The sequence below is a fragment of the Capricornis sumatraensis genome, chromosome 1 (assembly GCF_032405125.1).
Source record: "Capricornis sumatraensis isolate serow.1 chromosome 1, serow.2, whole genome shotgun sequence".
Taxonomy (NCBI): Eukaryota; Metazoa; Chordata; class Mammalia; order Artiodactyla; family Bovidae; genus Capricornis; species Capricornis sumatraensis.
The window spans coordinates 46482640-46501641 of record NC_091069.1 but is presented as its reverse complement, the minus strand read 5'-3'; the positions used below and the strand labels follow the sequence as shown (position 1 = coordinate 46501641).

Genomic DNA, 19002 nt, shown 5'->3' with positions numbered 1-19002 from the left:
GAACAGAATTCAGTTAAAGGGAATCAAAAGGGTAGACCTTGTGGAGGCCTGCCGTCAAAGCCTAGCTGTGTCAGTTGCACAGGAAGACACCCCTTTTCTTCCTATTACAAGCAATCAACATAATGGAACATTATGATTAATATCAGGTAGTGTTAACATCTTTAAAGAAAAAAAAATGATTGCATAAAAGCCAAATGTCATAGTGCATAAATTTAGCACCAAATCATTTGTAATTTATGTAAATTGAAGAATTCTTTACCTGTTGCTTTCTTTCTGTTCCTCTAATCATCTCATTTTTCACAAGACAAATTTGAGTTTTTAAAAATACTGTTGATAAATCAACTTAAACATTAGTAATGTCTGTCAGTATAAAAAGCAAAATTTACCAGGCAAGCAAACAGGCAAACACTGTTATGTTACTTAAGGTTAGCACTTTGAGGAAGTTCTGGACTGTATTTTTGCCCTAAAATTTATAAGATGTCAAAACTAGTTAATATTTTAAAACTGTTAATTAACACAGTCTGATTTCAGAAACAGAGGTGAACATGGCTAATTTCTGTTTTAACACAATGTATACCAAGTGGAAATCTTGTGTGTATTTAAACAGAATGCCATGCATGGTATTTTATTACTTTAAGGCAGTTTAAAGAGAAGTGTGAATCATCAAGCCTAAACAGTCAAAACACATTTTGATCAACCTTTCTGTTCAAACTTAAGAAAGGACCCAAATGATAACATTTTCAACTGCAAATAAAAACTGAGTGCTGTCCCATTAAAAGCATCGGTACCATGGAGTCGGGTTTTACGCTGCCCACAAAACTTGGTTTTGGAGGTGCCTAGCCTGTGTTATATTGATCACTTGCCCAAAATAACACTTCTGATGTTTCATCTCTGAATAACATTCAGAATAACATTCAGAATTTATGCTGAGATCTGTACACATATTCTAAAAAGGAAAAAAAGAAAAAACAAAAAACAAAAAAACCCCCAAAACAACAAAAAGAAAAAGCCACCTTGCATACTAGTCCCAATTACAAAACTTCATTCATAATTCTTAGGACTATTTGCAAGAATTAATTCTATGTTTAAGACTAAATTTTGAAATAAGTCAACATTATTAAATGATTTGAGATAACAAAGGCTAATACTAAAAATGAGATACCTTCCTCAAAGTTTATGACTGGAAGAAAAGAAGAAACAATGGATTTTAAAACCACCGCTTGCTTACTTTTGTGTTCATATTCTGTGAAAACTCCAAAATTGTGTCGACTCTTGTCCACGCGTCAGGATGCTCCTTTAAATGTGTCAGTACTTCTTGAGCCATTCTTTGCTAAAACAGTACACAAAAACAATTTTAAGCTAACTTGTTCTTTTCAAAGGTATCAATCAAGCAAGACAAAAGTCCAAATATAAGAATGATTTTATCAACTTTTGGAAATACTGGGGAAAAAAAAAAACTCCTTACAGAAATAAAAATGTGTCCATTATCAGTCTTAAAACTTCAGTTAAGAATGGAAATATACCTCTGAAACACAGAAGTGTTTTTTCCCCTTAATCTTCCTTATTTGGTATTCTCAAAACTGAACTTAAATTCTATCAATTCTAACAAAGAGCTACTCTGACATAAAGGGGTTCTCAGCACACAATCAACCCAAAAAAAAAAAAAAAAAAAAAAAGGCAACACAGAAAAATTCACATCTACTAGATAAACTGTGTAATGGTATACTCTGGTTTGTAACAGTCACCAAGGTATCTTTAATAATATCTATAAAATTATATTTCATGGGAGACAGACAAAAGCTAAGTCTAAGTAAGTCTACAAATCTCAAATACCTGTTGATACATACAAAACATTAAGACAGTCTCTTCGGTTTATGGTAAGCAGACCTTTATCTGAAAAATCTTCTAATTTTATATATTAACTCCTAGCTTGAGATTTCTTTTTTGCTTTTGTATTTCTAAAATGCAAACCCAGAAATAATTTAACCTACAAAAACATCATCTAGAACATTAATAAAATTAGTGTTCTTAAAATCTGTCAATTCTAGATGCTGTTGTACACTTGTTCTTTTAAATATCAGATCTAAAACTTTTGGAACTTTGTACCTTTCTTAAATGCTATTTCCTTTGTTCCTTCTTTCTAGACTTCTTGTTCCTTCTTTCTAGACAATCACTTTTATCATCTGATGTCTTTTCCTTGATTTTCACAGCATGTGTATGAATTTCATAAATATAGCTGTATAGTTACTGAATTTTATATTAATAGTATACTATGGAAATCCTTCTGCAACTTGCTGTTTCCATTTGACAGTTTTTTTCCCTCCGCTTTACTGAGCTATGATTGACACCTGACAGTTTTAAAGATGTGGCCATGTTGACATTATCTAGTTTCTTCATTTTAACTGCTAGTTTTTCGTATGATACAAACACTATGTTTTACCAAAGGCTAAAAAGTCTACTGATTCCCGCTCCCCCCCACCCCACCCGCCAGGAAGCCAACAGGTTAACATGTTTCACCTTTAAGGCTGATCTGTAGCTCAACTGGATCCTAATTATCTTTTGCCTGTTTCTACCACATGTTGTAACCAAAAAAAAAAAAAAAAAAGTAGTTATCCTTCTGGTTAGATCATTTAGTTGATCAAGGGTTTGATTCTATGGGTAATTAATAAGAAATCATCAAAAAGGCAGGAGAAAAGCATTCTTATTTAAATCATCTCTGACAGAGACATCTCATAATATTAAGTTGGCTTTTATTCCAATTTACAAAAAAATCATTCTTCTCTTGTAGCTTTGATGTTAAGAAAGAAGTCTTTTCCTCAGGGAACAGATATCACATTCATGATTTTTTTCTCATGTATCAACGAGCAACACACACTGCTTATTGTTTAAAAGAAAACTTTGACAAATACTCACTAAATTAGGTAATGGATCTGTACTCTAACAATAACATGAGAAACACTGTGGAACTTGAAAGAAAAATCAGGTGCCTGGGTTTCACTCTAAGGGTCCAGGATTAGAGCCGGAGTATAGTCTTGAAATACAACTATACATTTTTTTAGTTTGATTTCATTAAAGCACTGATGGCTTTAAAGGGTTCTAACTGTATTATATAATAACCAACCAACAAAAGTAGAAAAAATAGTCATGTGAATTATTTAGGGTCAAAGCCCATTTTAGCAGTGTTTTGATTCTTCCCCTGAGAATATCTAACTAGAAACAATATCCAGCTAGATAAAGACTTGAATGCAGTATAGTAACCCATATTAAGAGGATAAGGTGTATTAAACATCCATGCCTAGAAAGTTATTTGGTCATGATACAACTTCATCAGTTTTGAAGTGATGAGTATTCTACATATTATAAATGAATACTTTCTACAGTATTACTTTCATTTCAAACTCTGCATAAATCATGTTCCTTCCTTTTATATCATTCATTGTCATACTTTTACTCTCCAAAGTTACTTCTAGTATTTGCATCCTTTTAAAAAACTGTCCTAATCCCACTATCCCCTTATATAACATATTCTTTTCTTAACTTAAAAGCCCAGGAGGGGTTAAAAGACACAAAAGGAAACCAAAGAGAAAATCTGGCATCTCCCTGTGTTACTAACTGAATGGTGAAAGTATTTTAGTTGCTAAGCAATAGATAAAAGAGTTCAAGACACTTAACACAGTATTGAAGAAAACACCCAACTCTATCATTTTTTTTTCTCCTGGCGGCCTACTTGGCTAAAAATGTTTATAACAGAAGGTAGTCCTAATATTACAGTGCTAAAATTTTACTATACTACCCATCTAAGCAAAAGTTCTACCTACCCTCTTCTAATAATTTCTCTCCAAAGTTATGTTATCATTTTTAAAAAGTTAGGCTACATAACTTTGAAAGCTTAATTGGCATAATTTCTAGTTGCTATTTTAAGTACATATTTTATGACAAACCAAAACCAAACACTCCCCACCAAACCATATATTAAAACAATGAGTTTACATCACATACATGTGCATTTACATCACATGTCTTCTTTACTATACTTTCAAAAGTACCCTTAAAGTAGCAGTCACTGGTAACAAGTGCTTTACAAAACCCCATCACTAACCCTCCAGTCTCTTCCAAGGTAGGGAACACTTTGTGGATGAGACTCCAGAGGAATGACCAGAAACCTTACTGGACTAAAATTAAGACATCTAACATTAAAACAATGCTTTCCAAACTTTTTATCCAAAATAAAAACCCTCAAAGAGGTGGTATATAAAAAAACCCGACTGAACAAGGAAGTTTAAAGATACCCCAACAGAAAAGGGGTTCTTAGCTGCCTTTAGGCTCTAAGCCTGTTTCCTAATCTATAACAAGTATCAACTTACTGATTATCTTTATACAATTGATTTGTCCTATGAGAGATCTAACTAAACATAAAATTTTTACTTTTGAGAAAGTTAATTTTGCTTTTATAAATGTGAAAATATTTGTAAAAACTTTTCTAAATCTACTCTCTATTCAGAAATCAAATTTAAAACAAAATCACTATATCTCAACACTATGAAACATTACTAATAGTAGTATTACACCCTATTCTTCATAACCACTATTCCAATTATAAGCGTAGAGCCCTGGTCTCTTTAGTCATACTTTTAGACACTGAACCAGGTTAAAAAAGAACAAAGACTAGACAGTAGTGGTAGCTTAATAATGTGATAAAATTAAACATCAATCTTCCTAGTGGCTTACAGACTTGTGCTTCTAATACAAAGTTGAGCCCAACCTTGTTGCTGTTCAGTCACTAAACATGTGACCCCATAGACTAGCCCTGCCAGGTTCCCGTGTCCATGGGATTTCACGAGCAAGAATACTGGAGTGGGTTGCCATTTCCTTCTCTAGGGGATCTTTCTGACCCAGGGATGGAACCTGTTTCCTGCATTGGCAGGCAGATTCTCTACCACTGAGCCACATACCCCTCACTTCATGCATTTCAATCTTACTTTCATACTTTCTTCCCAAAGCAGCTGTTTTGCATACATCATGTTGGGATGAAATGGAGCTTAAAACTTCATGTTGAACATATAATCATCAGGAAACAACTACTACATGGTAAGTGTAGTAAATACAGATAGTTTTCAGAATGCTTTTGATCAAAAGTCCCTAGGAGTGTAAAACTGCACTAACAAGCTTACAAAATCACTGAAGAGTTATTTTTTCCACTCATACAACTTACATGGTCCTCAATGTTAGATTTCAGAAAGGAACAGAAATACTTATATACTTGCTAATATTTATGTACCATGTTTTTTAGACTATCTTCTATGTCCACCTTTTAGAGGTTTCTAAAAATTATGAAAGTAGCCAGGGTTTAATTAGGCAAATATTCAATATAACTCAGTATCTTAAAGATACACTATCTCCCAGAAATGTACTTTCTGGCAACAAAATTGTACTAGTAAGATATCTGTCACATCACTTTAAAAGATCTTTTTAACCCCAAAGCAAAAACTTTTACTCATTTAGAACTTTACATTATTAAGTCCACAAGGTGAAGACTCAAGATTGTTGTTTCTTGTAACACATTAAAGTTTAAATTTACAAACACTTCTGTTTAGGGGAAAAAAAACTCAATGCCTTAAACTTATCAAAACATTGTATGTTAAGACAATCTACTTTAACAGTAGCACTTTTACATGTGCTAAAATTCAGACACTTGGTATTGTTGGATTTCTAAAATAAGTTTTATCTATGAAGTACCTCTACAATTTAAATGTTTCAAAATAGAAGACTCTATTAATTCCAATATATAGGGGACATACAACTTTTAGTATCTACAAAATATTTAATACATTGGGATCTTTCAGTAAACGGGATAAAGGTTGCTGAAGGACAGAACAAGAATATTCCAAAACGTCCCACTCTAAACCATTTGAAGATATAACGTGATTTATTTTTACAGACCACCTCTCAGAGTTAATATATAATTCCAACTTAATACAAACTATGGAACACTTCTTTAAATGGTGGTAATTTCAAGTTTTATTCTAAACCCGGCAACTATTACGCTGCAATAATATTTTGGTCAGCTACTTTACCTGGGCTCCTTCTCCATGGTATAAGCAATTCACCACATTGTCTAAAAGGTTGATATCCAGTTTTTGGCTGAAATCGAGCAGCTGACGAGCTGCATGGTCTGCTAACATTGTCATAATTGCTGGCATAGATTACTGAAAATAAAGAAAAAAAATTTTAAGGCGCCTATGACATTATCAGTCAAAAAGTTTTTACTCTAGTTATTTCACTTCCACCATGTTCTTACAAATACTTTACTTTGTATTTTGGAGATTTTTACCTAAACAACTGAGATAGTAAAAGCAAATCCTGAAGCTACTTAGGTACTCCATAACTACACTGATTATTAGGATCTACTTTTTAGACCTGAGAAAAATCTTACTGTTTTTTCTACCAACATGCATATAAAGTTATCTTAACCCGTTTTAAAAAATTATTAAAGGATTTACAGCCCTAAAACATGATACAGTTTAAAGTCCTAATCTCAACTTTTTAAATGGAGATAAAGTTCATATGGATGTCCCCCTCTTGCTAAGCAGGGTCTTTTAGCTCAGTAAAAGTTCACTTTCCCTTATTTCATGCTACTTTAATTTTAAAAACATACCTAAGACACTAAAAACTAAATGTGGTATCAAAGCTTTCCTATATATAGCAATGATTTGCAGGAACTACAAGTCTAACCAATCTCATACCCTTAACTTATATAGAATTTACGCTTCTACATACAATGAAACCATCTATATTGTTTCTTCTTTGAATAAATGTGGTAGTTTAAATACAAGTGTACAAGCTCCTTGAACATATATGGTCTAGAAAAAAAAAAAACTTCATAGTAATTTCTAAAGATTTTTTAGAAAAATTTCCAGGTATTCGCTAGCAAAGCAAAAAACTTGCTAACTATCCCGACGACGCACCCTGCGAAAAAAATCAAATTCTACCATAACAGAAAAAGGAGCTTCTTCACATCAAATAATGTACTGGCTGAAATCTACTGGTTCACATGCAGTGGTACCCTTTTAAGAGGATTCTACTCCAAGGGGCTGGCACGTGTGCACATTTTTATTGTCCAACATTATAAAAAATCTTTCCCTTTACTTTTCTTCAAAGTCAAGTGATGCTTAAGTCTGGCTAAATCAGTACTCAACCTTTTTTGGGTCAAGATGCCTCACATCAAACAAACAGGATGGCTCTTGCCAATTTAAAAAAAATTCACAACTTCATATACAATTACAGACAGACTATTCAGGATATTCCGAAAGCCACACATGAAACCTTGGGTTAAGCACTCCTGGTTTACAATACTTAGACCCAACAAGGTCATATGGTCGTCTCTACTTCTCCCCCTCTTTTTAACCTTCCAAGACCAGGAAATAGGGTGGCTAACCGGATTACACTGGATCTGAACAAACTAGCTTGTTAGGAAAAAGGCTTATTTCTTAGGTATTTTACAACAGTTTAAAAACGTTCTTAACGGCAGCAATTTCAATTTTTAACTCAAATGTTTTTATGATATCAACTACAACAAAGTCTGAAGGATCAGTTAGGTTAGATATAACGTATAAGTTTAGGAATTATGAATTTAAGAATTAAGTCTTTCCATCCACTATAGACAGTGGTGAGATTTCAAAATTTTCTACAGTAGTTATTAAATGTATTTCAAATACAAAATATTGGACACACAATATTTGATCTAAATACTAATAAAATATATATACTGCACAAATGTCAAATGTAAATTCCCCCCATTCGAGTGCCATACAATTTTAAAAATAAGAACGATCTTAAAAATTAATAGCCAAAACCAAAAAATAGTGACTCAAAAAAAACAGTTTTCAAGTACACTGTCCTTACAAATTCCTTCGAAACAAATTCCTGTGAAAAGATCAGGTTCAGAATAGAAGTTTGTGTTAAATACAGCAGGGCATGCCACCCTTAAAACTAGCTACTATCTTCGAAATGACCTACCTATTCTTTAACTGTTAGTACAGAAATGGCGGCTTTCTGGTCAATGCCAAGCACATTTAGTCTCCCAAATCAAATAGCTTCCAAAACATTCTTTCCACTAACAGCAGTGTCCCACACGCTTAAGATGTACCATCAGGCAGATAGCAAAAAGCCATAGAGGGAGAGGCAAGAGAGACCACAAAAGCCTTTTCTTCTTGAGACATCCAATCCTAAATTCCACTCACAGTATAGTAAAGTATTAACCACCCATGTGGTGACTCCACAAGTGACGACCAAAATACCTCCACTGCCACTTCAAACTGAAGAGGCAGGCAGCTACACACTGCGGGTTCCCATCCCCAAACCAGAAAATCATAACCGCTGCTTTATGATAACTACATAGTAGGTCAAAAAAGCAAGTCTCTACAAGGAGAAACTGCTACTTTAGGTGTGTGAGCAACTGCCTGCTTCATTCAGTAGGAACACACCTCACTAAGGCCCGCCCTCCCCCTCTCTTCCCACCCGAAGCGAAGTGCAGCACTTCTAACTATAGCAGACTGGAGCACGCTCTCACCCCGCCCATACTCGGGAGGAGGCATTTAGACCAGGCGCCTGAAGTTCACCGCCCCATTCTCTATGCAGCATGGCCTCTGCGTGATCAGAGGAGGTCCGCGTCGGGCAAATCTTTTAATACTTCCTCCAGCACACCATTTCCTCCCGCCCACCCCAAACTCAGGCATCGGAATAACGGAGAATCAGGGTATCACCTACTGTACAATGCCAGCAGTAAATGAGTTGATCACTTTTAAATCACCCAAGTCCCCGGAAACAAACTACAGCACGGAACCTCATCTGCAGATCCCTGAAAAAGCAACTAACCTTTCCTGCTTCTATTTCTACTCTTAAAAAACCAAGAGATTCTGAGTTTACCTGCAGGAGGAGCAAGGACTCCACAGCCCCTCCCTCCCGCGATCCCAAGCTCTCCACCGAAGGGCCACGTGATGCAGGCGGACGTTTCAATGCTGCTGCACTAAATATTTCTGGAAACTTCCACTCCTAATAATTTACAGAAATGTTCCTAAAATCTCCCCAAGTTCTCCCCAGCCCACCGGGCTGAGAGAGGCCCTTCCACCCCCGCGCAGGGCCCGACTTCACTATTTCGCTCCTTGCCTTCCGCCACCGTTCCCCGTACACACGAGTGACCCAGCCAGCGCTCCCCTTCCGCGGCCGCCTCCCCGCCTCCATCCCCCAGCAGCAGCAGAAGCGGCTCCATTCAATCGCAAGCTCTGCTGTGGGCCCCCCGCCGCCTCCCCGGTTCGCCTCCCGCGGCCGCCGCCGCCGCCGCCGCCGCGCCCCACGCCAGCCTCCTCCCGCCCAGCCGCGCCGCCGCCCGACCCTCGGCCCCGAAGACACAGTCGACTTACCCAGAGATTGAACCAACTGCTTCTTCCTTCCTTGTTGGGGTATTAGGGCAAGGGAGGACGGGGAGGGGGGAGAGGGGAGGAAAATCAAGGTGGGTTTCACAGTTTTCCCACCTTAAAAAAGAAATTTACAAACGAAGAGGATAAGGGCAAAAAAAAAAAAAAAAGCTCAACAATATTTACTATTTCGGGGACACCTCCCGCCGACACGCACACTCACCCGCCCCCCCCCCAAAAAAGGGAATTAATCTGTGGATAAATGCTCCCGCCTGGCTGGGGAGAGAAGGGGGAGGGGAACGGGGTCAAGTCCCAAAGATTCAGCCCCAGGGGGACCCTCCAGCCACAGGCGGCAGCAGGAGCGGCAGGAGTAGGGGCTGTAGAGTCCACACGGCCGGGGGACGCTCTGCTGCCAGTTGCAGTCCGATTTCCCCCTACCAAAATACGGCTCCCTCTCTCACGCGGCTCCGGCGCTGGCCCCCCCCACCCAGGCTCGCCTAAACTTTCCCCCCTTCTCCTGCTCCTCAGCGACTGGTGGTTCCCCCCTCCCCCTCTGGGTGGTTGCACGGACTGCAGCAGCAAAGACTGGAACAGGCACCGCCGCCCGGGCTGTAGCTACTGTTGCTCTTGCTGATGCTGTAGCTCCCGCTGCTCCTGCCGCGGCCGCTGCAGCCGCTTCTCCCCCTCCTCCTAGTGCCTCAAACTCGGAACCGGTTGAAACCGGTTCAGACTGGGAGATTCCATCTCGGTTGAGTTTTCAGCCCATGGCGCCGCGGAGCGTTTGGAACCTGGGCCTCCGCCCCCAGCCCGCTCGCCCATTGGCCGGTTCCAGCCACAGCCGCGCCATCAGCGTACCTTCTATTGGTCAGGCCGCCTGTCAATCCCACTTCAAGGCGCCACACAAGCCCGCTGCTTAGGCCCCCGCCTCTTTCCAGCAGCGATTTGCCCGCAGAGTGGGGGAGGGGAAGTGGGGCGGGTCGCAAAGGAACGCGGAGCGGGGTGGAGGAGAAGGAGGTGGGACGAAGAGTTGAGCCGAGCAGAGAGGAGAGCGAAGAGAAGCCGTGCGGAGGATTGGTTCCAGAGAGCTGTCAATCAAGTGTGGCCCGCCCTCGACTTCCCGCCCCCTCCCGTCGCTCCCCCTCCCATTGCTTAGCCCGCAGGCCCGGCCTTTCCGGCCCGCTCATTGGCTGGGCGCCTTTGGTGACGGAGGGAGTGGGGCGCAGCTCGTGAGCTAGTGGTGGCGCGAGTTTGAGCGCGGCGCGCGCCAGCCAGCATTCTCTCCGCTTCTCTCAGACCCGCGCTGGCCCGCCCCCGCCGGGTCCCGCCAACCTGCGGGGCCTGAGCCCGCCGGGATCCGGACCCGCCCCCTCAGATGGGGGCTGCGCTCCTAAAAGAGAGGGCGCACCCAGCTGTGTTTTTCTTCGGGGAAGGGTGGGGTGGAAAAAGGGAGCGAAAAGACCTCAGTGGAGGCCAACTGTAGACCCCAGACCTCTCTAATCCATTTTAAATGCCTGGTTTGGGGACCAGAATGTTGAGAAGGTGCGCCTCGTAATTTTCTCGGAGATGTAGAAAAGGTACCTAAATAGTTCGTGGTCAAGTCTTTTTCAAATTTACCTCGGTGTCTCCCCAGGTTGAATGTGGCCTCTTCAACAAGGAATCCTTCCTAAAAATTAAGACACTATATAATCCCTGTAATTGGCTTAACATCGCGTGTTTTTGCTGGGTAAGCTTCCATGCCAACCACCCTTGATCTTCCCCTACCCTAGGTTTTTTCTTTCAGCATAACTGCCCTTTGCGTACTTCATCATCACCAAATAGTATTTTCTATGAAAGTCACATGCACGTGGCCCTTCACATGGTTGCCTCTCTTGTCCCCAAGTGCCCATCAAGTGCTTTACTGATTGTTCTTTGCTGAAGAAATAGCAAGCAGCCCACCAAATTTTAGTAGGCCCATTGTGCCACCAAGAGGTTGATAAATGGTTTATTAAATCACAATTTTCTTCAGCAAATTCTCACAGTGGACTGGAACAATTCCCTGGCCTTCCACTAGATGTACCAAAATGATACTGGATTCCTTTCAGACCTAAAATTTTTATTCATTGCCTAACTGAATTATAGCAAACCAAGTTGTATAATATACATGATATACACACTGCTGCTGCTGCTGCTGCTGCTGCTGCTAAGTCACTTCAGTCGTGTCCGACTCTGTGCGACCCCAAAGACCGGCAGCCCATCAGGCTCCCCGTCCCTGGGATTCTCCAGGCAAGAACACTGGAGTGGGTTGCCATTTCCTTCTCCAGATATCACTTGGAATACTTACATTCTATTACCATAAAAACTTTTAAAAAGTTTTTCCCTCCACATTTTCAGCTCATAGAACAAACAGGTCACTCATTTTTTTTTTTTTTTCTTAGATGACAGAATAATAGGAATAAAAACTGACTGGTCCTAAGACCTGGCTTTGCTCAGAATGTGATCTTAGGGAAGTCACTTCACCTCTTTGGCCCTCAGTTTCTTTCTCACCCATTCATGCCTCTCATCCATGTAAGAATCAAACAGATGTGAAGGAGCAGTAAGACCCATAAAGCACTTAGTGGATTGTAAAGGTCGAATTAGCCCAGCTTGCTGACCCCTTCTTTGGCTGTTTTCATCCCATGTTTAAATCATAGCCCTTAAGTCATGTTTGTCTGACCGTAGTGAATCAGATGTAAATATTTAGCCAATTATTTTTGCCTAAAGTTAGCCAAAAAGTGCGAGGAATGACAGGAGCAGACAATTATGTTTGATCACTGTATTTTAAGAATTAAATTCAGAACAAAGGTTTAACATATTTCTAATACTTTTTTCATTGTGTTCATTTGTTGGAATCAAACAGGTTTCAAGCCTTGGAGTGGGATAGGAATAAGGAAGTGTAAGTAGTATTGAGTGTCTGCCTGCTGTCTAGCAGGCTGTTAGAGACTTTTCCATACAATATTTCACTTAATTCTTACAGCAACCCTGGGAAGTAGTCTTTTTCAGATCCCACTCTTGCTCCCTACCACCCTCTATCAAGCACACTTATGCACAGATAGATACAACCCCACAGTACTTGAGACAATTTAGAACTTATGTTTGTGTTCTTTTTGCTAGTTCACATTGTCTCACAAAACAGTAATATCAAAAATAAGAGGAAGAGAAACCCATAAATTCCTTTTCACGACTTGTCACTTATTTCCATTAAAATTTTTTTTAATTTAAAAAGTAATACACAATTGTGGTTAACAACTCAAACAGTGAAGGGGAAGGTAACATTGGTACCCGTGGGTTGGAAAGATGCGATTTCTTTCACATAAAAGCATACCATTAACTATTAAGCAATTAGAATCAGAAAAGGAAGTAAAATAAAGAAAAAGTTGATACTGATCCATTCATTCAACAATATTATATTGAGGTCCCAGTAATTGCTTGTCACAGACCTAAGTGCTAATGATTTGAGAGGGAGCAAATTCTACCAAAATCTGCATTTTTATTGAACTTTGAGTTTAATGCAGAACACTGGGAGTAAATAACAAGTCAAAAAATGATATATTGTACAGTGATAAGTGCTAAGGTTAAAAATGAATCTAGGTACTTTCCAGGTGGTCCAGTGGCTAAGACTCCATGCTCCAAATGTAGGGGGCCAGGGTTTGATCCCTGGTCAGGGAACTAGATCCTATGTGCTTCAGCTAAGAGTTCACCAGCTGCAACTAAAAGGTCCCATATGCCACAACTAAGACCTGGCTCATTTGGAGAAGGGAATCAAGGGATGGTACATTTTAGATACAGTGAAGAATGTTACATACCTAGAATGTAACATTCAATAAAAAACCTGAAGGTAATGAAGGAGGAAGTACCTGTAAGTCTTTGCGAGATGACCTTTATAGGAAAATGGAAAAATAAAGAGCTGTAGGCAAGTGCAGTTTTGGTGCAGTATTTACACTATGAGTTAGAGCCAGTTCAACTGATTCCTGGTAGCCAATTGTTAACTTTTCAAGAATTTTGCAAGCTGGTTGTCAAATATAGTCATTATTAAAAAATTAAATTATGTAAACTTCAGTTCAGTCGCTCAGTTGTTTCCGACTCTTCGCAACCCTATGAATCACAGCATGCCAGGCCTCCCTGTCCATCACCAACTCCCGGAGTTCACTCAAACTCATGTCCATTGAGTCAGTGATGCCATCCAGCCATCTCATCCTCTGTCGTTCCTTCTCCTCCTGCCAACAATCCCTCCCAGCATCAGAGTCTTTTCCAATGAGTCAACTCTTTGCATGACGTGGCCATAGTATTGGAGTTTCAGCTTCAGCATCCGTCCTTCCAATGAATACCCAGGACTGAGCTCCTTTAGAATGGATTGGTTGGATCTCCTTGCAGTCCAAGGGACTCTCAAGAGTCTTCTCCAACACCACACTTCAAAAGCATCAATTCTTTGGTGCTCAGCCTTCTTCACAGTCCAACTCTCACATCCATACATGACCACAGGAAAAACCATAGCCTTGACTAGACGGACCTTAGTCGGCAAAGTAATGTCTCTGCTTTTGAATATGCTATCTAGGTTGGTCATAACTTTTCTTCCAAGGAGTAAGCGTCTTTTAATTTCATGGCTGCAGTCACCATCTGCAGTGATTTTGGAGCCCCCCAAAATGAAGTCTGACACTGTTTCCACTGTTTCCCCATCTATTTCCCATGAAGTGATGGGACCAGATGCCATGATCTTAGTTTTCCTAATGTTGAGCTTTAAGCCAACTTTTTCACTCTCCTCTTTCACTTTCATCAAGAGGCTTTTTAGTTCCTCTTCACTCTCTGCCATAAGGGTGGTGTCATCTACATATCAGGTTATAGCATGTGAGATGAGTGCAATTGTGCCGTAGTTTGAGCATTCTTTGGCATTGCCTTTCTTTGGGATTGGAATGCAAACTGACTTTTCCAGGCCTGTGGCCACTGCTGAGTTTTCCAAATTTGCTGGCATATTGAGTGGAGCACTTTCACAGCATCATCTTTCAGGGTTTGAAATAGCTCTACTGGAATTCCATCACCTCCACTAGCTTTGTTCATTCATAGTGATGCTTTCTAAGGCCCACTTGACTTCACATTCCAGGATGTCTGGCTCTAGTTGATAATCACTCAACTATGATTATCTGGGTCGTGAAGATCTTTTTTGTACAGTTCTTCCGTGTATTCTTGCTACCTCTTCTTAATATCTTCTGCTTCTATTAGGTCCATACCATTCCTGTCCTTTATGGAGCCCATCTTTGCATGAAATGTTCCCTTGGTATCTCTAATTTTCTTGAAGAGGTCTCTTGTCTTTCCCATTCTGTTGTTTTCTTCTATTTCTTTGCATTGATCGCTGAGGAAGGCTTCTTATCTCTCCTTGCTAATTTTTGGAACTTTGCATTCAGATGCTTATATCTTTCCTTGTCTCCTTTGCTTTTTGCTCCTCATCTTTTCACAGCTATTTGTAAGGCCTCCTCAGATAGCCACTATTAAGTAAATAAGTTATATTAAAAACAAAGGTAATAAATACTCAAAATTTATCACTTCTTAATTACTTCATTTTAGTATTATCTATGCTCTTGATGGCTCAGACGGTAAAGCGTCTGCCTACAATGTGGGAGACCCAGGTTGGATCCCTGGGTCAGGAAGATCCTCTGAAGAAGGAAACGGCAACCCACTCCAGAATTCTTGCCTGGAAAGTCCCATGGACAGAGGAGCCTGGTAGGCTACAGTCCATGGGCTCACAAAAAGTCAGACACGACTGAGTGACTAAACTTTCAGCTTTCGCTTTCATGCTCTTGACATTATTTACATCAATGGTATTTGCATAATGAAAATACTATATAATGATGTGCTATGGCAAATCTTCACAACTTCATAACCTGTGACAATCACTGGTAGCTTGAAATTGACCATAATGGGAACACTTATACCGTGGAAGTCAGTTATAGCAACAAAGGGGCTGGATATATAGGGCCTTACTCTAGGCTGTTGAAAATGCTTTGACTTGTTTTCTTAGTGAGATTGGGAACCAAGTGTTTGAAATCAGATAAGGTGACTTGACCTGACTTCAAATTATAACAGGATCACTCTAGATGTTATGAAGAGACTAGACTAGGAAGCATGATTAGAAAAGGAGACATGTATTAGGAGGCTCTACATTATTCCAGGGATAGAAGTGATAGTCTTAGAAGTATTCAAAGTCTGAATGTATTCATATTTTGAAAGGAGAGTCAAAAGAACTGTATTGAATTGGGATATGTGATGGAGAGGATTTGTGGATGACTCAATGGATTTTTGGCTTCAGTGACTGGAAAGGTGTAGTTTCCATATTCTGAGATGGGCTTTTGGAGACACAAGTTAAAGTGAATGGGGCCAAATTAGGATCTCAATTTCTCACCATCAGTCCTTAAAGGCAGGGGCTTTGTGCCAACTTCTTAGTTGAGCTTGAGAACTATTTGTTGAATTCACGAATTAATCTTTTTTGGCTTTTGTCATAGAACAAAGTCCTGGAAATTAATGTTGATGAGAAGATGTTACCAGATGTGAAGTTCTGTGACTCTATGACTCTGGAGAGTCATAAAAGGAGAAAAGCTCCTAGAGGTCACTCCGAACTAGGTCCGCTTTCCTTCCTTTAGTTCTCATCACTTAGTAGTGACACTGCTCGGCAGCTTTCTGGTTGTCTAGTTGTTTCTAGTTGTCTGATCAGAAGCAGAAAACTTAAAAAGAAGAAAAGAATAGTAATATATTACCAAATTTTGATGACATTTTATCAAAATTATGTTTCAAAACCTTACTCTCTTATAATAAACTGAAAATAGGTTCTAATAAGAGTAAAAAATGATCTGTCACATACTCTGACTTTGGAAGAAAAGAACATAGCAAAGTTAGAGGACCCATTTCAGTGGTTCTCAATGGGGGCAATTTAATCCCCAAGGAGATATTTAGCAAAAAAAACATTATCAGCCAATGCCAGAACCAAACAGAGGACATTACATGCCCAGATAGATCAGAAAGTGTAAGTAACAATATTAGGTTGATGAAAAAGCAATTGTGGTTTTGGACTGTGAATTTTAAATCATTATAACTAGGCTCAAAATATCTTTATTAATCAGAATAGGAACCATTACAATCAACACATATTTTTGCCAATGAGAAATAAGTTTGTTTATTCCTGTAGCATAAAAATCTGTGCTTTGGATTCAGTGAAGTTTTGGAAAGCATTTCCTGCATCTTGCTGGTTGTGGAAACATTTTTCCACCATTTTTCCTGCAAAAAGTTGTCAAGATGCTCAAAGAAGTGGTGGTCGGCTGGCTAGAGGTCAAGTGAATTTGGCAAATGAGGCAAAACTTCCTAGTTCAATTCGTTTAACTTTCAAAGTGTTGGTTGTGCAACGTGCAGTCAGGTATTGTCCTGGAGAAGAATTGGGCCGTTTCTGTTGACCAAAAGCAGTTTTCAGTGCCTCTTATCAATTTGCTGAACATATTCTCAGATGTAATGGTTTCGCCGGGATTCAGAAAATTGTAGTGGGTCAGATGGGCAGCAGGCATCCGAGCAGTGACCATGATCTTTTTTTTGGTGCAAGTTTGGCCCTAAAAAGCGTTTTGGAGCTTCTTTGAGGTCTAACCACTGAGTGGTTGTCACTGGTTGTCGTACAAAATTCACTTTTTACTGCCTGTCACAGTCCGATTGAGAAATGGTTTGTTGTTGCTGCATAGACTAAGAAAAGACAACACTTCAAATGACAATTTTTTTGATATTCAGTCAGCTCATGACACACCAGCTTATCGAGCTTTTTCACCTTTCCAATTTGCTTCAAACGCCAAACAACCATAGAATGGCTGATGTTGATTCCTTTGGTAACTTCTCGTGTGGTTGTAAGATTGGCTTTGGCGATTTGTTTCAGTCGGTCATTGTCAACTTCTAATGGCCGGCTGCCACACGCCTCATCTTCACAGCTGTCCTCTCCTTTGCAAAGGTCAATGGAGAAATAGCTCCAGAAAGAATGAAAGGATGGAGCCAAAGCAAAAACAATACCCAGCTGTAGATGTGACTGGTGACAGAAGCAAGGTCCGATCCTATAAAGAGCAATATTGCATAGGAATCTGGAATGTCAGTTCCGTGAATCAAGGGATATTGGAAGTGGTCAAACAGGAGATGGCAAGAGTGAATGTCCACGTCCTAGGAATCAGTGAACTAAAATGGACTGGAAAGGGTGAATTTAACTCAGATGACCATTATATCTACTACTGCAGGCAGGAATCCCTCAGAGAAATGGAATAGACATCATGGTCAATAGAAGAGTCTGAAATGCAGTACTTGGATGCCATCTCAAAAACGACAGAATGATCTCTGTTCGTTTCCAAGGCAAACCATTCAATATCACAGTAATTGAAGTCTATGGCCCAACCAGTAATGCTGAAGAAGCTGAAGTTGAACGGTTCTATGAAAACCTACAAGACCTTTTAGAACTAACACCCAAAAAAGATGTCCTTTTCATTATAGGGGACTGGAATGCAAAAGTAGCAAGTCAAGAAACACCTGGAGGAACAGCCAAATCTGGCCTTGGAATATGGAATGAAGCAGGGCAAAGACTAATAGAGTTTTGCCAAGAAAATGCATTGGTCATAGCAAACACCCTCTTCCAACAACACAAGAGAAGACTCTACACATGGACATCACCAGATGGTCAACACCAAAATCAGATTGATTATATTCTCTGGAGCAAAAGAGTCAACAAAACAAGTCAACAAAAACAAGACCAGGAGCTGACTGTGGCTCAGATCATGAACTCATTATTGCCAAATTCAGACTCAAATTGAAGAAAGCAGGAAAAACTGCTAGACCATTCAGGTATGACCTCAGTCAAATCCCTTATGATTATACAGTGGAAGTGAGAAATAGATTTAGGGTCTAGATCTGATAGATAGAGTGCCTGATGAACTATGGAATGAGGTTCATGACATTGTACAGGAGACAGGGATCAAGACCATCCCCATGGAAAAGAAATGCAAAAAAGCAAAATGGCTGTCTGGGGAGGCCTTACAAATAGCTGTGAAAAGAAGAGAGGCGAAAAGCAAAGGAGACAAGGAAAGATATAAGCATCTGAATGCAGAGTTCCAAAGAGTAGCAAGAAGAGATAAGAAAGCCTTCTTCAGCGATCAATGCAAAGAAATAGAAGAAAACAACAGAATGGGAAAGACTAGAGACCTCTTCAAGAAAATTAGAGATACCAAGGGAACATTTCATGCAAAGATGGGCTCCATAAAGGACAAGAATGGTATGGACCTAACAGAAGCAGAAGATATTAAGAAGAGGTGGCAAGAATACACAGAAGAACTGTACAAAAAGGATCTTCACGACCCAGATAATCACGATGGTGTGATCACTCATCTAGAGCCAGACATCCTGGAATGTGAAGTCAAGTGGGCCTTAGAAAGCATCACTACGAACAAAGCTAGTGGAGGTGATGGAATTCCAGTAGGGCTGTTTCATATCCTGAAAGATGATGCTGTGAAAGTGCTGCACTCAATATGCCAGCAAATTTGGAAAACTCAGCAGTGGCCACAGGCCTGGAAAA

At 39.9% G+C, this 19002-nt stretch overlaps 1 protein-coding gene across 2 annotated transcripts in view; it reads right to left on the bottom strand.

Annotated features, from left to right (window-relative positions):
- The window catches only part of XPO1 (exportin 1), a 39232-nt gene extending 33032 nt beyond the window's left edge, over positions 1-6200 (bottom strand). For both annotated transcript variants that reach the window (XM_068975443.1, XM_068975518.1), the window contains exons 1-2: positions 6075-6200; positions 1229-1330 (exon numbers count right to left, since the gene is read on the bottom strand). In XM_068975443.1, the coding sequence (XP_068831544.1) occupies positions 1229-1330; positions 6075-6200 (228 nt within the window). The remainder of the gene's footprint in view (positions 1-1228; positions 1331-6074) is intronic.
- Positions 6201-19002: the final 12802 nt, after the last annotated feature.